Source organism: Macrobrachium rosenbergii, chromosome 49 (genome assembly GCF_040412425.1).
Source record: "Macrobrachium rosenbergii isolate ZJJX-2024 chromosome 49, ASM4041242v1, whole genome shotgun sequence".
In the NCBI taxonomy this organism is placed as follows: domain Eukaryota; kingdom Metazoa; phylum Arthropoda; class Malacostraca; order Decapoda; family Palaemonidae; genus Macrobrachium; species Macrobrachium rosenbergii.
This window is the reverse complement of record NC_089789.1, coordinates 2,233,952-2,253,322: the sequence shown is the minus strand read 5'-3', so window position 1 is coordinate 2,253,322 and position 19,371 is coordinate 2,233,952. Positions and strand designations below refer to the sequence as shown.

The window sequence follows — 19,371 nt, the reverse complement described above, 5'->3', positions numbered from 1 at the left end:
CTCCCACCACGAACCATTCTATCTAAAAGAGAGAAATCTCTGGCAGAAGTTTGCATCCACACCAGAGAACAGTTTTCTAATAAAGGAAGCACAGATGACCTAAAACAGGTTGCATTGATTTAATCACTTTTATAAATATATGAGACTACGAACAATACATAACTTTCATGTGGCATGTGCTGAAACTTTCATTAGATGTTCCTCAAAAGTAAGATGTGAGTCAAAAGTTGCACCTAGAATAGTTAAAGCTTTAGATTCATTCAGCCAAGTCCCATCCATCAAAAGCAGAGAATGGGGTGGAAAATCTGTACGAAATCTGCTAATCAATAGTGTTTTCGTTCTACTGGAGTTCAGCCTCATACTCCGACTACACCATTCACTGATCTAGTCCATGTCCTGCATGAGGCTGAGGGCAGCTTCATTTCTAATAAGTGGAGACTACTACACCCACAAATGTTGCATCATTGGCATACTGAACAATCTTGTTTTCCAGGCCAACAACTATGTTGCTTGTTTACAGTAAAAATAATAGCAGACCAAGACAGTACCCTGTGGAACTCCAGACACAATAGTGTAATGTTCATTTATTTATTATTCTTCTGTTTATATCTGCTATTGGTTTAAGAAGATTACTTCTTTATAGATGTTGATCTTTCTGTCTTTGTTATGTAGTAGTGTAGATTTCCCAGGAGGTCTTAAGAAAACACAATTAATTTTTCTTTCTTAATTAGCACCAAAGAAATAACTTTACAATAGAAGTACAAGGTGATATGTGGTACAAATATGTGGCGAGTCCATGTGAGCCTGTCTTCCTATATCAACCCACAAGAGGTGAGGCTTGCAACCTCACGCCTTCTTCTTTGTGCCGTAGCTGCTCCTTCTCTGCTGTCCTTACTTCTCTGCTCTACTCTGCTTTCCCAAGACAGAACTGGACTTGATAAGGATTTATGGAAGTTTCTGTCCCGCCCTTCTGTAGGCGAAATCTTGGTTTTGGTCCGGCCCTGTAGGTGCTTAATTGGTTAGGCCATTTTGGGTGGATTTCTGTAAAAAGCACTGCCTTCAAAAGGAGGTGTTTTGACGTCACCGGAACTCATGAATTCCGATGGCTATTTATCCCACTAAGGCCACCATGCGTTTTATTACGAATTCCTCGTGATTACGAACTCGATTAAGAGCAGTCGTAATGGCTTCGTAACCACGACACAATCATAACACGTACCTGTGTTTTGCTGTTCTAATCACAACACGGTTTTGCTGTTCTAGGGCTAGTTTACTAATCCCTTTGTTCCTGAGTTCTGGCCTTGTGGTAACAGCATAGCCAAAACACAGAGATGTTTTGAAATTCTCTCTCTCTCTCTCTCTCTCTCTCTCTCTCTCTCTCTCTCTCTCTCTCTCTCTCTCTCTCTCTTCTTCTTCTCTCTCTCTCTCTCCTTCTAAATCTTCTTCTTCTCTAACTATCAGAGTCTAACAATGGAAGGTCTCTCTCTCTCTCTCTCTCTCTCTCTCTCTCTCTCTCTCTCTCTCTCTCTCTCTCTCTCTCTCTCTCTCTCTTAACACTTAGAATATTCAGAATTCTTAGTTATCACTACAATAGGTTTTGGTTCACTAAAGATCCCATCAACAGCAGCTCACTGCTGCCTACCTGTAAGGAAATCTTGAGGTAATCCTAATACATACCCACCCACCCCAAGATTCTGAGGTTAATAAATAAGCGCCTGATGATTTACTAAATCGAAAGTAGCACTGAAATGTATTTGAATTACTCTGCACTCAAAACCCTTATCAAGGTTCCCTTGCAAATGGCATATCAAATCTAAAAGAGCATCACAGGTACCTAACTGCTTATATATGTATATTGACAATAAGCTAACAATCCTTTAGATTCCATGTACTTATATAGTGGCTGAAAAATAAGTATTTTTAGCAACTTTGGGCAGCACAGTGAAAATAGAAATTGGTCTGTGTTACTGCAGACTGCAGATATGCCACTCTTTGGAACAGGCACTGTATTGCTAAGCTTGCTTTCATCCACGAAGATACTACATTGACATAGAAATCTATAGAATCTACTAATCATGGGAGACAACACCCTAGAAACTTTTTAAAAAACAAAGGGAAGAAACCATCGTGATCTTCTCCACCCCAGCTATCAAGATTATCCAGGCTTTTCTTAACATCCCTGGAGTGAAATTCAAATTTTATAAGAATAGGTTCAGGATGACATTTATCAGGGAGAGGGACATCCTCAGCTGATTGCTTAGCTTCAAAAGCTTGATGAAGCAGTTCAGATCTACCATCATCTGTTAGTAGTGGTGGAATGGAAGGTGAGCCTGACCCAAAGATAGATGATGCCAATTTGGACCACCTCAGATGAGGCTGAGTAATTCCTTTAAGTTTCCTCTTCAAGGAATTATTGTAATCTCTCTAGGCTGTATAGTAAGTTCTATTCTTAGCACAGCAAGACTCAGTAAAAATAGTGTAGTTTTCCATGTGTTGAATTTGGTCTGTTGGTCATGGTAAGCTGGTCTACATGTATGATCAAACCATGGCTGGTCATTGGTCCTGAATTTGGTGACCTTTCTAGGGACATACCTTATTAAAATAACCATGAGCATTTCATTTAACTTCTTGGGATTAGGATCTAATATAGCATCTGAAATATTAAGTGCCTGACAGGCAACAACAATGCGATCCCAATTGGTTCTAGATTTCAACCAGACCGTTTTTCCAGTGGTGGCATTAGGAATATACTGATTGACAGATATGTCCATCTCAAAGGCACAGTGATCAGAAGTGCCTGTATATTCACAGACTCTGGACTTGACAATAACTGGGACATCTGTGAATATGAGATGTAATCTGTTACCAGAAATATGCGTGGGTAATTCAGTTAACTGGACAAAATCGGAGGATACACAGAACTCGAGCAGACATGCAAAGTTGAGTTCTGTAATTTGAATTTAGCCACTTGCTGTGCTTCATTACATTCTCCACAAATAACAAGTGAAGCTTTTGAATCCTGATACTGAACCATAGTAATCCTTTCCAAGAGACGGTCATATATAGAATTGTCGATATTACTTGGATTGTGGTAAACAGCAAATATGTACATATGCAGAACTTACTGAAAATTTTAAAACAAAGAACTATTGCAACTACACACCAAATTTTTCTGACAATAATTAGGTCGTCCAGACTTAGTGTATACTGTACAGCCATACCTTGCGCATATGGGATGTTGCAACGGTAAATAAAATCAGGGCTGTCAAACCCCGTGGTTAAAAACTCAACCTCTGACTTGTTACTATTTACAAGAGTCTCAGATAAAAACATCAAATCCTAGTTAAGGGCACAACTCTGAAGATCAAGAAAATTTGACCTTAAGCCTCAGATATTTGAGTAGAGTACTTTGCAATTTTTCATACTGTAATGAGCAACAGGCCCAGGGTCCAGCTCAGTGTCTCCCGAAAGAATTGCAATTAACAACATAAAATCAGTAGCAAAACTACTAAGTAGACTCATAACAACAGTAACATAGTAAGAATCAGCAGAACAATACCATCAACAACAACAGTATTTACATTATTTACAAAAATTCTGTTGAGAGTATAAATAAACACGACCGTATGTCACTGAAAAAAAGCGCCAGAAGCAACTGGTCGGCAAACCTCGTAAAACAAATAAGAAATCTGCCAAGTTTGCCACAACAGCTGTGGGAGGACAGTCAGGATAGATTTAGAAATTATAAAATGCTCAGAAGGAAAAGATTAAGTAACGACAAAGGCACTTTACTGATAATCCACCAAGCGACACATTCGAAAAAACAGGAAAGTGAACAAAAAAGAGATAAATGCCTGATTGTACTCTCAGGCAAGGAAACTCAAACCCAAGACCATTGAAGGCCACAGTACAGTGGCTATGGCACAGTCCAAGCCAAGGTTGGAGAACAAGGTTTTTATTCAGAGCAGCCATATCTTGTAAGTGTTGCCTACCAAGGTTAAAGGGTCCCTTCTACCCACTGGTTTGATTTCGGAATGTCCTCCTCCTAAAGAGAGTTGCCTGCCAAGGCTAAAGAGTGTCTTCTACCCTAAATTGTGTAGGCAGGGACGTGACATCCTGAAGTGAGTGTTGCTAAGAAAGGCCAAATTAACCCACTACCCTTGAAACCAGGTGAGTCTGGGTAGCCATTTGGTAAGGACTCAAATTGCTTATTGCAGGTAGTTTCCTTCTGTGGGGTGTCAATTTTGATAGCAACTAAAGTTTAGATTGTCATATATTGAAATAACAGTTGGCAGAGTCATATAGGATGTCCTATAGACCCAGTGGTTGAGTTTACTTATATTGAGCGTAAAATCATTAACAGTAAATACATTTAAATACAATACAATCAAAATGAAGTGCAAAAATTATTTTGACTGTATTTAACCCTTAAACGCCTAGAGAGTTCTATTTACAAAAATGTCTCCAGTTCCCGACCTGGAGTTATTACAACGGAAAAAGTTTTTTAAAAAATCACAGCACGCTTAGTTTTTAAGATTAAGAGTTCATTTTGGCTCAATTTTTTTGTCATTGCCTGAAGTTTAGTATGCAACCATCAGAAATGAAAAATATCATTATCATATATATTGACATATATGACAGCGGGCAAAAAATTTTTCATATATAATTTTATACAATCACGAGTGAGCAAAACAGTTAAAGCTAACAGATTATTTTGTTTTTCTTTGTATTGTTCAAAATTAATGATTTTGGTATATAACAAATTTTAAAATGATCAAAGAACGTGAAAATATTATCACAAAATGATGCATGAATTCGATCAGGACATAAAAATGTTTTTTCAAAAATTCAATAAATCGAAATATTGTGAGAGACTTCCCGTTTGTTGAAAAATGAAGCTAATTGATTGAATATTACTAGACTGTAATGTTTTAGCTTATTAAAAATTTAAAGTTGATTTGATTTATCTGTTTATATGAAAATATTTCAAAACTGATAAAAGCTACAACCATGAGTTATTTTCATTGTATTGTACATGAAATTGCGCACATTTTCATATATAAAACTTTATGTAACGACTAATATAAAATGGTGAAAATATTAAATAAAGAATTTCTGAGATATTCGCCGAAATATCGGAAAGGAAAGTTTTTTAAAAAATTCACCATAAATCGAAATATTGTGCTAGAGACTTCCAATTTATTGCAAAATGAAGGTAAATGATTGAATATTACTAGAATGTAAGAGTTTTAGCTTACAATTGCGTTTTTTGACCATTTCGGTCGAGTTAAAGTTGACCGAAGGTTGAAATTTTGGCAGTTATCGTGATTTATGTGAAAATATTTCAAAACTGATAAAAGCTACAACCATGAGCTATTTTCTGTTGTATTCTACATGTATTGTGCACATTTTCATATATAAAAGGGATGCAAACATTACGATAACGCCGAAAAGAATTTCTGAGATGTTCGGCCGAGAGAGTTTTTTTTTTTCAGAAATTCACCATAAATTGAAATATTGTGCTAGAGACTTCCAGTTTGCTGCAAAATGAAGGTACATGATTGAATATTACTAGAATGTAAGAGTTTTAGCTTATAATTGCGTTTTTACCATTTTCGAAAAGCAGTTAAAGACCGTTGAAAAATTTGGCAGTTATCGTATTTATATGAAAATATTTCAAAACTGATAAAAGCTACAACCATGAGTTATTTTCTGTTGTATTCTACATGAAATTGCACACATTTCCATATAAAACTTTATGTAACGACTAATATAAACGGTGCAAACATTACGACAACGTTTTTCTGGCATGGACGTAAGTTGTTTTTCAAAAATTCACCATAAATCGAAATATTGTGCTAGAGACTTCCAATTGGTTGCAAAATGAAGGTAAATGATTGAATATTACTAGAATGTAAGAGTTATAGCTTACAATTGCGTTTTATGACCATTTTTAGTCTGTCAAAGTTGACTGAAGGTTGAAATTTTGGCAGTTATCGTGGTTTATATGAAAATATTTCCAAACTGATAAAAGCTACAACCATGGGTTGTATTTTGCTGTATTTTACATGAAATTGCGCACATTTTCACATATAAAACTTTATGTAACAGGCTAATATAGAACAGTGCAAAAATTACGACAAAATGACGAAAGAATTTCTAAATTTTGGCTGAGTTACATTCACAGTAAGAAAAAGTTTTTTCAAAATTCACCATAAATTGAAATATTGTGCTAGAGACTTCCAATTTGTTGTAAAATGAAGGTACATGATTGAATATTTCTAGAATGTAAGAGTTTTAGCTTACAATTGCATTTTTCGACCATTTACGGTCGAGTCAAAGTTGACCGAAGGTTGAAATTTTTGTAGTCGATACTGTATGTCCACTTGGCACCCAACAGACAATTTTAGTCGACGTATGATACGTCCTGTAGGCGTTTAAGGGTTAAGTTGTACAAAAATATTATATTATAAAAAGATTTACAATAATCAGCAATTTTTAGATGAACTGTAATGTAAACCAAAACCATGTGTGCTGGTTGTTAGGCAACAAACAAAAATTGAAATAGGGGTGCGGGGATATGGACTATGGGGAAAGGATGAAGGGTAAGGAACAGAGGAGGTGGGGAGGATTAAAAGAGAGAGAGAGAGAGAGAGAGAGAGAGATGAGAGAAAGAGAGAGAGAGAGAGAGACATGATTCAAGAAATGTCGTTGTCATTATTTGAGTTATTTGCTCTTCCGGTGCTGGATGACATTGGCCGCCTACAAGATGGGAGCGATCTTTCTGCTTCCAGTTGGCGGTTCAGGGTCGGTCTTTGTAATAAAATTCAGACCGATTCTGCTATGATTAGTCGGTGGAGATTTTACCCCATATAGATGATGATGGTATTCTCCACTAGTTCCTGAGTCGTCGGTTTTCAATTGTGATGATCGACGTAGTGTTGTCGGATGGCTCCGTTATTACGATGGGCCCGTAGACGTCTTTTTAACGTTGTAGAAGTGTGTCCAACGTACGTTTTTTTCGGAGGACTTTCCCTGAGAGGATGTGCCAGTCCCCCCAAAAAACATACATTAGACACGCGTAGTTATTCTTCAACAAGCACCAATAGGTGCCTGTGGCCATAACTAGATTCACAGAAATTGGATAACAGGTCCATATAGACCCTAGAAAAAGGTCTGCTGGGAATAGGAAATGAACCCAGTTTACAAGAAACGAGCCTCGATGGCTTACATGCATTACAAACTGAACAACCTCTCACAAAGTCTTCCACTGATGTGAGCATATTCTACCAAAAGAGTGGTCCCCGAATATTCTGATGCGTCTTCTCAATACCCAAATGCTCACTGCCAGACCTACAGTGAATAATATCTAGAACTGTAGACACTAAACTCCTAGGAACAACTATTTACATCATATCACCCTTTTCCTCACTGTTTCTCAGTCTGTACCTAATCTTCCTAACTAACAAATTACCCTGTAAAAGTCATCAAAAGTCCTAACTAATTCCCCTCTAAGAAACGCTTTTGCGTCTGTCAAAATCTCATCCTCATCCTGTTTAGATTCTAATAATATCCCAGTCCATGCAGTCTCCAGGTACATAACATACATGAGTACCATCTGTATCAGAAAAACTTCTACCTAGGGCGTCCGTTACAACATTGTCTCTGCCCTCTGTATACCTAAGCTTGGCATCAAAATCCCTGATTGTCAGATACCACCTAGCTCTTTTAGGAGAAAGATCCAGCTTATCGAAAAGATCCAACAATGGCTTATGATCTGTAAGAACCTCTACTTGATTGCCCATCAATAACATATTAAAATTAATCAAACTAGACACTACGGCAAAGGCATCTTTGCCCACTTCCAACCATAGCCACTCATTACTACCCTGTGTCTTAAACTTCCTGCTGTAAAATGCAATCGGACAGTCTTCCATCGAACTTCTGCATAAGGCAGACCCCCATACCATCATGACTGGCATCTGTCACCAGTGTGAAAAGACATTCCAAATCAGGAAATTTTAACATGGGGGGATTCACTAAGACATCCTTAATATTCTGAAAAGCTGATTGCTGCCCATCACCCCATACAAACTGCACATCATCCCCAAGGACATCTTTAAAGGAGCCACTAAAGTAGAAAAACGTTTAACAAATCTACAAAAAATCCAGCCATGCCTAAGAAAGACCAAATCTGTTTCTTATTCTTGGGAGTAGCAAAATCTACAATTGCCCTAACTTTATTCTCATTCACTTTAGCACCCTCCTTAGAAATGACATGACCCAAATATACTATCTGCTTCTTCAGAAAATTACCCTTAGCTAGTTTTATCTTCAAACCTGCTAACCTAAGCCTCCTAAGAACCTCTAAATGTTAACCCCTTTCAGCTTTTCGCTACACTCATCCACATACCTGTCTGGATTTATGCACTCCTTTCACTCGAACTTTCACCAAGAACCACATCATCCGACAAAACCCCATTATAACACTTCTTACCCACCGAAACATGTTCAGAATCCACCCGCAAATTCTCACGTACACCCGATCCATTACCATCATCCACTCCACTCACATCCATCCCCTCGTAAGGCACAGAAACACCAGGTACTCCAACAGTTATACCTGTTTGAACCGAGATTTTGCGTCTCCGACACGCTGGATGACCCAGTAACAAAGTATTCCCCAAAGCAGCCTCTTGTATAACCAAAAATGGTTCTGTAAAAGTTCTACCCCAAGAGATAAAATCCACATCTACGTATCCCATAGCCCGTAACCTATTTGCTTGGAGATCACATACTGTTTCTTTTGCAGGTCTCAAAGAATGATCTGAAAGCATCGATTGGAACAACTCATAATTCATCAAATTAATAGAGGTGCCTGTATCTATAAAAATACTCACACCCACCCCATACACAGGCCGTTTTACCACTGGCTTCACCTCTGGGGGTTCCCCCTAAAGTCCTATATTACAAGAGATAACCTCTTTTATATCTTCCCTTTTTGCTGCTCAATCCACCAAAAATTTTGCTTGATAAGGCTCCCAAAAACCCTTGATGATTCTCTTACCTTTTGCAGTGCTCTGAATGCCTCTAGACTCATTCTGTTTAAGAAATGGGCAAAACCCAACCGTGATATGCAGGCACCACAATATTTCACCCTACAAAACTTGTATGGCCCTGCCTATTACAGTTATAACAACCCCCTTGGGGATCCTGAACCCTCAGAAGTCTTACCATCCTCTGTCTTGGCCAGACCTCATAACTGTGGAGTCAGAATTACTCTGTGTATGATGCTTTGAATAACCCCGAAGATTTCGGCAACCCGTGATGTGTGCCTTAGAGAAATTCTCATCTGAACCCCTTTCATTTCCTTGTCAAAACTATTTTCAATAGCATCAGGGGCATCATTCAGGATCCACGCATATTGCAATAATAATTTCCCAAGATTCTCTATTGTAATAGAGCCTCCATTTACCCAACCAGAGTTTCTCAACTTCTTCAAAAAATCCCTCATAGCATGAAAACATCTTGTGACCAGTGAATCCTGGCCTTCACGGACCTTGAAAAGAGCTCTGAGATCTCAAACTGCATTGCCAGCTCCAGCTGTTCTGTATGATGCCCTCAAAAAATCCTTAAGATCGTCCCTGGTCCTACACTTCAAAAAGTGATGACTCCGGCAACGTTGTCCGATAACTAAACTAAGGAAGCCTTTTGCTTCATTGAAAGCTTCTACCCCATCTGTTATTTTCTTGGCAGTTAAAAATTTGAATAAAAATTTCGAGGGGAACTGGAAGAACGTCATCAACCAGCCAACTGGCAAAACCCGATGAAGTAAATTTGAACTTTATCCTTATCTTTGTTTGCCTCCGCCATCAGAACAATAACCCTCCAAATTCAAAGAAAATGGGCCAAAGGTAGAAAGAGAAAAAGAAAGGAAAAAAGAAAGGAAAAAAAAAGTAAAAATTCAGCAAACTCACAACATTAATGCAAATGCGAACCATTAAATTAAATTCTAAATGCCAAATGTGAACAATGAAGTCACCCTAACAGCAGATGCGAACCATAAAAAAAAAAATTCTAAATGCCAACTACGAACGATGAAGCAGAAATGCTGTAGTCCACCCACACAAAGAAAATGGGCTCACAGAGAATGGGATAGCAGCAGGATAACTGCATCAACTCACTCTCAATGGCATCACCAAAACGTCACCGCCCTAACTCGATAACAGTGTGCGATTGTTTCGAAAAAAAAAACTGCTTTAGTCATCAAAGATAACCAGTATATCAGCCAAAAAGACACACCCTAACTGCTAACTATTGTAATTTCCTTGTAATATAAGTCTCTTTGGAGCATACCTATATTGTACACTATTTTACCAAGTGTAGACACCTGCTCTGACTAACATGCACATGCGATTGAAAAATAAACACTTGATCGCCCTTGAACCTCCTTGTTCTCTTCTTGTTCCTCACTACAGCCAACACAAAGAGAACATTTAGGTAATAAACCCTCTCTGTCTTCAATAACCTGCGTTGCAAAAGTACCTAGAAACCAATTCCCAATCTGAAATAGAAGAAATACATGCACACACGTCTCTCGACCCATAAACACACCCACTTATCACACAAAGCCACTAGTAATTGATCGTGCGTTGCCGTCTCTCTCCCCAAGGGGATCGAAAATACCTTAGTTGGCAACCAATGCTACTATCCTAACTCTTCCCAGATTATTGGAACACACCCTATTACGTCCTACATAACCTAATTTCCACGTCACTCCTCTCTCTCAGAGGGGAGTGCTATAGCTAGGCATTGTTGGGAAAAGGACCATAGGATGGATTTTAAAAACAGTAGGCTTATATACAAAAACAATAACATCAGTCATAGGAGGGTAGTGGAAGGGGCACTCATCAGACAGATTAAAGTGATAGAAGGAAACAAAGGATTTACCTCAGAAGATCCCATAAGCCGATCTTTAATATTAAAAGAAGCTAAGATCGACCCTTCTGACCTGGAGGTTAGGTCTCCTGCCCAACAGACCAATGGTACTTACTCACATACCACAAGGGTTAATACCACTGACCATCAAATCAGGATGTCAGACCGACGGGAGGAGATTAACAACTCTCAAAAGAATGGAAACCAGGACAGCCATCATATAAATGACAGCACAGGGAGAAGAAGTTCCAGAAGATTGCTGGGCCTTGAACCAGCCTGACTACCTCATCTCTTGAAAAAGGGTCACAGTTAGGACCTGAAAGTACTTGAGTTTAAAAGTAACATGTAAATATTTACAAGTAAACAAGTTATACACAGGAATCTTGTGGGTTTCTCTTTCCAATAATAATAATAATATTAATAATAAACTGTAATTACAAAATTTGTATTATTTTGAACAAACAAATTCTTCCCTCGTCTTTTGTAAGAAGGTGGAAGGCAAAAGCTCTCAGACATGTCATTTAGCATGATAAGAAGGGGAGTGTTGCTAATCATTGGTCAAGTTTTTTTTGTAATTCTCTCTCTCTCTCTCTCTGTGTGTGTGTATGTGCATCCATAATAATTAATAAAAAATTTCACACTCTTAAGTAAGGACAACTGTTATCTCTCTCTCTCTCTCTCTCTCTCTCTCTCTATCTCTCTCTCTATCGTTCGAAGTTAGCCAACCTACGTATTACAGCACTGTTTCTCTGTATGTCTTTAACTGCACAGTAGATAATTTTGAAGTGATCTAATTTTACCTGTACCGTTTACAAACTGTAAATGCTCCGTTCTAAAACAGAGAGACATAGAGCATTGCAGAACAAAGAGAAAGTGACAGAATAAAGAAAAACAAGGTTGAGACTTTAAAAATTGAATGGGGAATTTCACCCATTTATTTCTTTTTTTAGTGTAAATTAAAGTCTAAACTTAAATGAAAATACAGTAACTTTAAACATTTAATAGTTAGTTTAATACTGAATTAAGAGTTATATATCTAAATAAAACTCTCTTTCTTCTCTCTCTCATCTCTCTCTCAGAATAATTCATAAATAATATAACTGTGATATTTCAAGAAGGACAATACTCTCTCTCTCTCTCTCTCTCTCTCTCTCTCTCTCTCTCCCGAGTTAGAGAGAGAGAGAGTGTCCGTAATGATTGATAAATAATTACTCTCTTAAATCTAAGTTTTCTCTCTCTCCATTTCTTCTCTTCTTTCTTTTCATCTCATTCGTTCGTTCATAGTTAGCACTAACTTTTAAAACTTAATAATTCTCAGTAACCTTAATTGTATAGTTAAAATAGTTTAAATTGATATAATTTGACATGTATTATCATATTTAGTGTAAATGCACTAGTGTTGCAAATAAGCATTTAAAACATTTTTAGAGCCACAATAACTAAGAGTTATATTAGTCAAAATAAAAAACACTGTTTGTTCATGAAAAGCATTCCAGAACAGAGAAAGAGACGTAGAATAAAGAAGTTGTTAAAAGAGGTTGAGACAATTCTAAAAAATATATCATCGGTTGAAGGAGAGAGAGAGAGAGATAGAGAGAGATTAATTTCTTCCAAATCTAAGTTTTTATATAAACCATTTATTTCTTTTTTTAAGGGTAATGTATTCAGCTAACTTTATATGAAATTACAGTAACTTTAATTTATTTAAAAGTTAACTTGATATTTAGGAGCATGATTATGTCATATTTATATGTTTAAACTTTAAATAAGCATTTATTAGCATTTTTTATATGCCCACGCGAAAACTATGTAAAATTCACCCTATATAGTTCTGAAATAACCTATATAAGTTCGATATGATATATATATATATATATATATATATATATATATATATATATATATATATATATATATATATATATATATATATATATATATATATATATATATAATATATATATTATATATATATATGTATTATATATATATTTATATATTTACATATATAAATTATATATATATATATATATATATATATATATATATATATATATATATATATATATATATATATATATATATATATATATATATATATATATATATATAAAGTTAAGTATACCTTACCAGACCACTGAGCTGATTAACAGCTCTCCTAGGGCTGGCCCGAAGGATTAGACTTATTTTACGTGGCTAAGAACCAATTGGTTACCTAGCAACGAGTCCTGCAGCTTATTTTGGAACCTGAATAACATTATACCGAGAAATGAATTTCTATCACCAGAAATAAATTCTTCTAATTCTTCATTGGCCGGCCAGAGAGTCAAACGCAGGCCCAGCTGAGTGCTAGCTGATTATGATATCGACCCGTCAAATGAGGAACTAATATATATATATATATATATATATATATATATATATATATATATATATATATATATATATATATATATATATATATATATATATATATATATATATATATATATATATATATATATATATATATATATATATATATATATATATATATATATATATATATATATATATATCATAAAAAAAGTCATTAGAAAGGAAATTTTGAAATCCTGTGTATTGTTACTTGCTCATGATATATATATACAGTGACCCTCGTTTATCAAAGGAGATAGGTTCCAAGACCAGCCATGATAATTGAAATTCCATGAAGTACTAACAGCATATTTATTTATTTAATGAAGTAGCGACCTTGTATTTATTTCATTATTTACTATATACATATATATTTAAAGGCTTTATAAACCCTCCCCACACTCTTATAAACCTTTCCCACACTATTAGCCTTTCCCACACTGTTATAAACACTTCCTATGCACTTAAACACTGTATTACTATTTTGATCTCCTATCACCATAATATGCATAAACAAAAAAAAGATCAACCCATATTTGTAATGTTTACTTTCTGAGAATCAGCTGACTGAAGCTGCTCACTACTACTGGAAGAATTAGGAAAATAATTTTTTAGTTGCTAAAAGAAACAAATTTATCAATGAAATTATTTTTAATTTTGTACATAGAAGTTTATGATACAGTAATTCATATTTCATTGAGAGAGAGAGAGAGAGAGAGAGAGAGAGAGAGAGAGAGAGAGAGAGAGAGAGAGAGAGAGAGCTGGTGTGTGCAGCACAGTAGCTTGTATTGGGACGAGACTAAGTCTTGACTTGACAAGCTGGGGATGAGAGAGTATACAGTATCCTTGAGTTGCTTACATATGAAATTCGGATTTTAATTATTTTTACAGTGATTAAAGATGAAACATCAACAGTGATAAGATATTCTCTTGTGTACCAATCACGTGCCTTGTCCGAGTGCCTGTGGGTATATACTGGCTTCCAGTCCTTGGCGTCAGTCTAAGCCGTTCTTCTCGCGTAACATGATGAAACATAGCTGTTTTTCCATAATATGGCTGCCGATATGGCGGTACTTTTTAATTTTAATTTTTCGATGAATATTTCTGAAAAAATTGAAAATGCGATGTGGCGCAGTGAAGCCGTATAATATATATTATAATATATATAAATATAAATATATATATATCACTGTATATATATATATATATATATATATATATATATATATATATATATATATATATATATATATATATATATATATATATATATGTATTGATGTGATGTATATATATACATCAATATATATGTATATATACATAAATATTCATACACATATATATGTGTGTGTGTGTGTGTGTCACGAGCATGTAATAATATACAGAATTTCAAAATTCCCTTTCTGATGACTTTTTTTTTATTACAAGAAGTCATTTGACAACATTTACAGACCAACATTATGGACAGTCTAGAGGAAAGTGTATATCATTCCCATTAAGTGTGTAAAGCTAGTTTGTGCATGTTGTGTGAGATATTAACGTTTTAGGTTGAAAAATAAGAAAGTAATGATTTGAAGTTATGTTTTTAGAAACCAGCTTCTAAAGTTGGAGTAGTCAGACAGTTGGCTGGTCTATTGCAGTGTAACTTGAACCAAGAGACTTGGTTGTCTTGTGTCAGCAGGAAAATAGTCAATTTTAGTCAAATATATTGTAAAATATTTTAGCAATCGGCATATTGTACTGACAAAATACAAACGGTTCGCTGAAGTTTGTTTGGGTGGTTGTGGGAAATCCCTCATAACTGCAAAACTATATTTCAGAAAGGGTTCATATAGTTGAGACAACCAATTCCATGACGGATTGCTTAGAATTATGATTTGTAGCATTGTGCACTTGGCTTCTATGTATTAGCATGCATCAAAATTACAGGTTCCAAGCACATGCTTTTCCCGTCATGACAATGAGCATTATTGGTGCATTGTAACAGTGGTTTTCTGCTTTGAATATCGGTGACAGAGACATTGTATTGTTTTCTTGCAGTTGTGTCCCAAAATCCCAACTCCTGAGGAGCTTGGGTTTTTCCAAGAGTGTGAGGAGGCCTGTCCATATGTAGGTGGAGAAACTGCTGCCCTGAAACATTTAGAAGAGCGTTTAAGAGTAGAAGAAGATGCATTTCGGTAACATTGTATTTAATTTTTGTTTATTATTTGATCTTGCTTTTATGTATCCTATATCATTAAGGTAGTGCCTGAAAATGTTGTCTAGTAATGAGTTGAGTCTTTTTTTTTTTAAGAATTCTTTCGTCTTCAAGTAATCTGATATTAATGCCATCTGTTTCAGGTCTTTTGTTGTGCTGTTGTTAGAATATTGTCCTTTGTTCTGGGTTGTAGGAGCCATTTAAGGTCATCATCATTTATCAGCATTAACATTTTACATCTTTTTTTTTTTTTTGTTTTAGACATCTGGTCTTTTGAATTTCTGTGTATACTGTTGTTTTTCCAACTGGTCACATCTGTCCTTTGTTCTCTCTCTCTCTCTCTCTCTCTCTTCTCTCTCTCTCTCTTCTCTCTCTCTCTCTCTCTCTCTCTCTCTCTCTCTCTCTCTCTTTTTGTTCCATATTGTCTAAGTTGCCCTTATTTACCAATCCTGTAGTATTTTTATACCATTTTATCTAAGGTCAGTCACCTTCATTTATCAGTACACTTGGTAAGCTTTTTACATCTTTTTTTGTTTCTTCATGTTTGTTTTAAACTTCCAGTAATCAATCTCTGTTGAGGAATTGGAATAATTTGCATCTTAATTGAATAGGACTCTTACAGGCATAACTAGTTTATTTTACCAATGTAAAATTAATTCCTTTAATACCTGTGACTTTGACCAGGCACCTTTGGGAAATGGCCCTCAGCGATGGCAAACAAATGTTTACATTTTTTGTTCAAAGGACAAATTTTCAAAGTAGACTACTTAGTTTGGATTCATTCTCCAAATGAATGATTACTCTATACAGTGACATGAAAGAAGGCCCCAAAAAACTTTATGTATATGAAATAATGAATAGAAGTTAGAAGATATGAGGAAATTTAGCACTTAAACCCCCCCCCACACACCCAAATATGCCAAAAAAGTTATTTGCAATAGTTTTAAGTTTTGTTCAAGAATACACCCAGATAAACTATGTAATTATTGCTATGCGAAAAGTTATAATTATGACTGGAGAGATGTGAAAAAATGAATGACAGAGTAGCTTGGCATTTTTCATGAAGTGGCACTCACCTTTGCAATATGCTCAAAAACTCTTTACACTCTACAACGACATAGAAAAAGATCCCAAAAATTTATGTATATGAAATAATGAGTAAAGTTGGGAGATATGAGAAAATTTTGCAAGTTCCCCCAAAAAATTTGGCCCCCAAAAAAGGATATGTGATAGTTTTTTTTTTTTTGCTCCAAAATACACCCAGATAAATTATCTAATTATTGCAGTGCAAACAATTGTCATTATAACAAGGGAAATGCAAAAAAATGATGACAAACTGGCATTACATTTTCTGTAAAAAAATGATAAATTAATTATAGAATGAATATGTATTAATATACAAAAATATACATGGATGCCATGTATGTATAAAAAATAGCAGGCACACACCAAAAATAATCATTATCTTGATTGCTGGTGTGAGTAATTCCTTCAAGAGGTGCTTGCAAAAGAAATGAGTTGTACCTATAACAAGCTGGTTAAACACAGCCGAGAAATGTCTTGTTGCAAAGGCTGAAGTAAATTGCAAAGGCATGGCTACATTATCTGGCCACACCCCCTTCCTCTTTGAAGAGGGCATTGACCAGCACCTCTGGAGGGTTGGTACCTCTTGAAGCAGCCCCCCACATGTAGAGAGCCATCTGGCACTTGCTACACTAATATGAGGTGTCTGTATTTGCCACTCTTGTAGCATACACAGCAGTATGTCTGTGCGTTTCTGTCTCCCTGATAGCATTAGCTGTTTGAAGACAATGAAGTGATGCTGTCTTCAGATGCCCAGAAGGATCCAAGATCCTTGGCCTATTCTTAGGTGATGGTGTTTCCTGGAGGGGACTAGCATTAGCTTTGTCATGATCATCATCTCCCTTCAACACAGGAGGCAGCAAAGAATCATGAGGGAGGTCAGTTCCACAGCAGGCCATTCTTCGATGTTGATGTAGAGCGGTGCATCCCGTTCCATCCTGTGGAATTTCAGCAGTCAGTTTCCAAAAATTCATGCTGTACTTCAGGTAAGGTATATGAGTAACCTGCAGCAACACCTGGGCCATATAAAGCAATAACTTATGCCCACTTGCTAGTCCTCTGGATGAAATTGTAGTACTTGATCATCTGATCAAATCAGTTGACACCTCTCATGTACTTGTACTGTCATTTCACACATGGACATTGCAAGGTGGTTGATTGCAGTGTTGACTTGCCTCCTTCAGTATGCACTTTTGGTGCACTTACTCTACAACTTCCATGTGGAAGTTGAGAAGTGCACCAAGAGTAAGTACTGAAGGAGGCACTCATGATCATACCGATGAACCAATTGTCTTGCCAACTTATCACGAATGTATTCTCTATGCTGTGAAAGTCTGGTGTGCAGCTGCATCTGCTGTTGTTGAGCGGCAGTTGGTTGCTTAATGGTCAGATTCATGGCTAGTCAAGTCTACTAAGTAATGCCCCAAAGATGCCACAAGGCCTTTCAGATATCTCGATTAAGAGAGAATTTTACGGGCTTGATATGGTTTCATCTGCTTAAGGAGTCCAGTAGCATATTGTTCTTACATGGAACAAAGCTTGGGGGATTATGACAACCTCGATCTCCTTTGTGCCAGCAAAAATGACAATGATGAGATGATGATAAACTTCTTGATTTTATTCCTTCATAAACTTCCTGAATTTATGCCTTCTTGGTTCTTGAGATAGGCAGTGGTGGTAGTGTTGTTAGACATCACCACATCATATAATGAACATTTTTCCTGAAAAACCACATCGAGTTTTGATTTCTCGCATTTTCTTAGAGCTACATCCCGTCTCCGAATTTCAGTCCAGTGTCCTCTTCCATAGCTGTTTGTCATTATTTCTTCTATTGGGGTCCCTCTCGGAATTCGTACTGTAATGATGAACTGCAGGACGTTTAATGATAGTATCCATCTCTCCATTCCAGCATTTTATTATTATGAAACTTTTGAGTTTCTACTCTTAACCATCATCAGCTGCAAATATTTGTTATATAGTTTTAACAGCAAGTCAGAATTATTAATCATATACAAACTATATGAAATAAATATTTGCAGCTGATGGTGGATTAAAGGTAGAAACCCAAAAGCTTCATGAGAATGAAGAGTTGGAATGGAGAAGATGGATACTATTATCAAACGTCCTGCAGTTCATCATTACAGTACGATATCCAGAGGGACCGCACTAATACTGTAGCAATAATAACAGTAGCTATTAAAGAGGACCCTGGATTAAAATTCTGAGATGGGAGACAGCTCTAAGAAAATATGAGAAATCAAAACTCATGTGATTTTTTTTGAAAAACGTTTATTGAATGAACTTAATCCAAATTCGTGCATGCCACATCACCATGATGATTTTCCTTGAAGTATACTTACTGTGATCAACTCCTGGCAGAAAAGCACTGAATGGCACATTTACTCCAAATATTTTAATCAGTGAGAGAGGAGCCTCCAGTGCAAATCTGTTGCCATTATTCTGAGAAATGGGGTTGATACTGATGCAAAATTTCATTTTTTAAGACTTCGATAATATTGATGGTTTTCATCTTTGTTTGGTTATAATGTATTTTTCTCCCCCTTGATGTCGGGCCACCTTGACTTGGTGAGGGGGGCTCTTGAACCCCAGGAATTTGTTCCTGGGTTTGAGTCCAAGAGTCCCACATACCATTATATATTTATTTGGATTAATTTTTGTGGAATTTTCCACTTTAGCTAAAATTTATTGGAGCTGATAAATAGGAAAGATATCATAGCTGGGAATGGGTTTATATC

At 36.1% G+C, this 19,371-nt stretch overlaps 1 protein-coding gene across 4 annotated transcripts in view; it reads left to right on the top strand.

Annotated features, from left to right (window-relative positions):
* The window catches only part of LOC136832024 (cryptochrome-1-like), a 368,545-nt gene that overhangs the window by 145,369 nt on the left and 203,805 nt on the right, over positions 1–19,371 (top strand). For all 4 annotated transcript variants that reach the window (XM_067092517.1, XM_067092516.1, XM_067092515.1 and 1 more), the window contains one exon: positions 15,376–15,512. In XM_067092517.1, the coding sequence (XP_066948618.1) occupies positions 15,376–15,512 (137 nt within the window). The remainder of the gene's footprint in view (positions 1–15,375; positions 15,513–19,371) is intronic.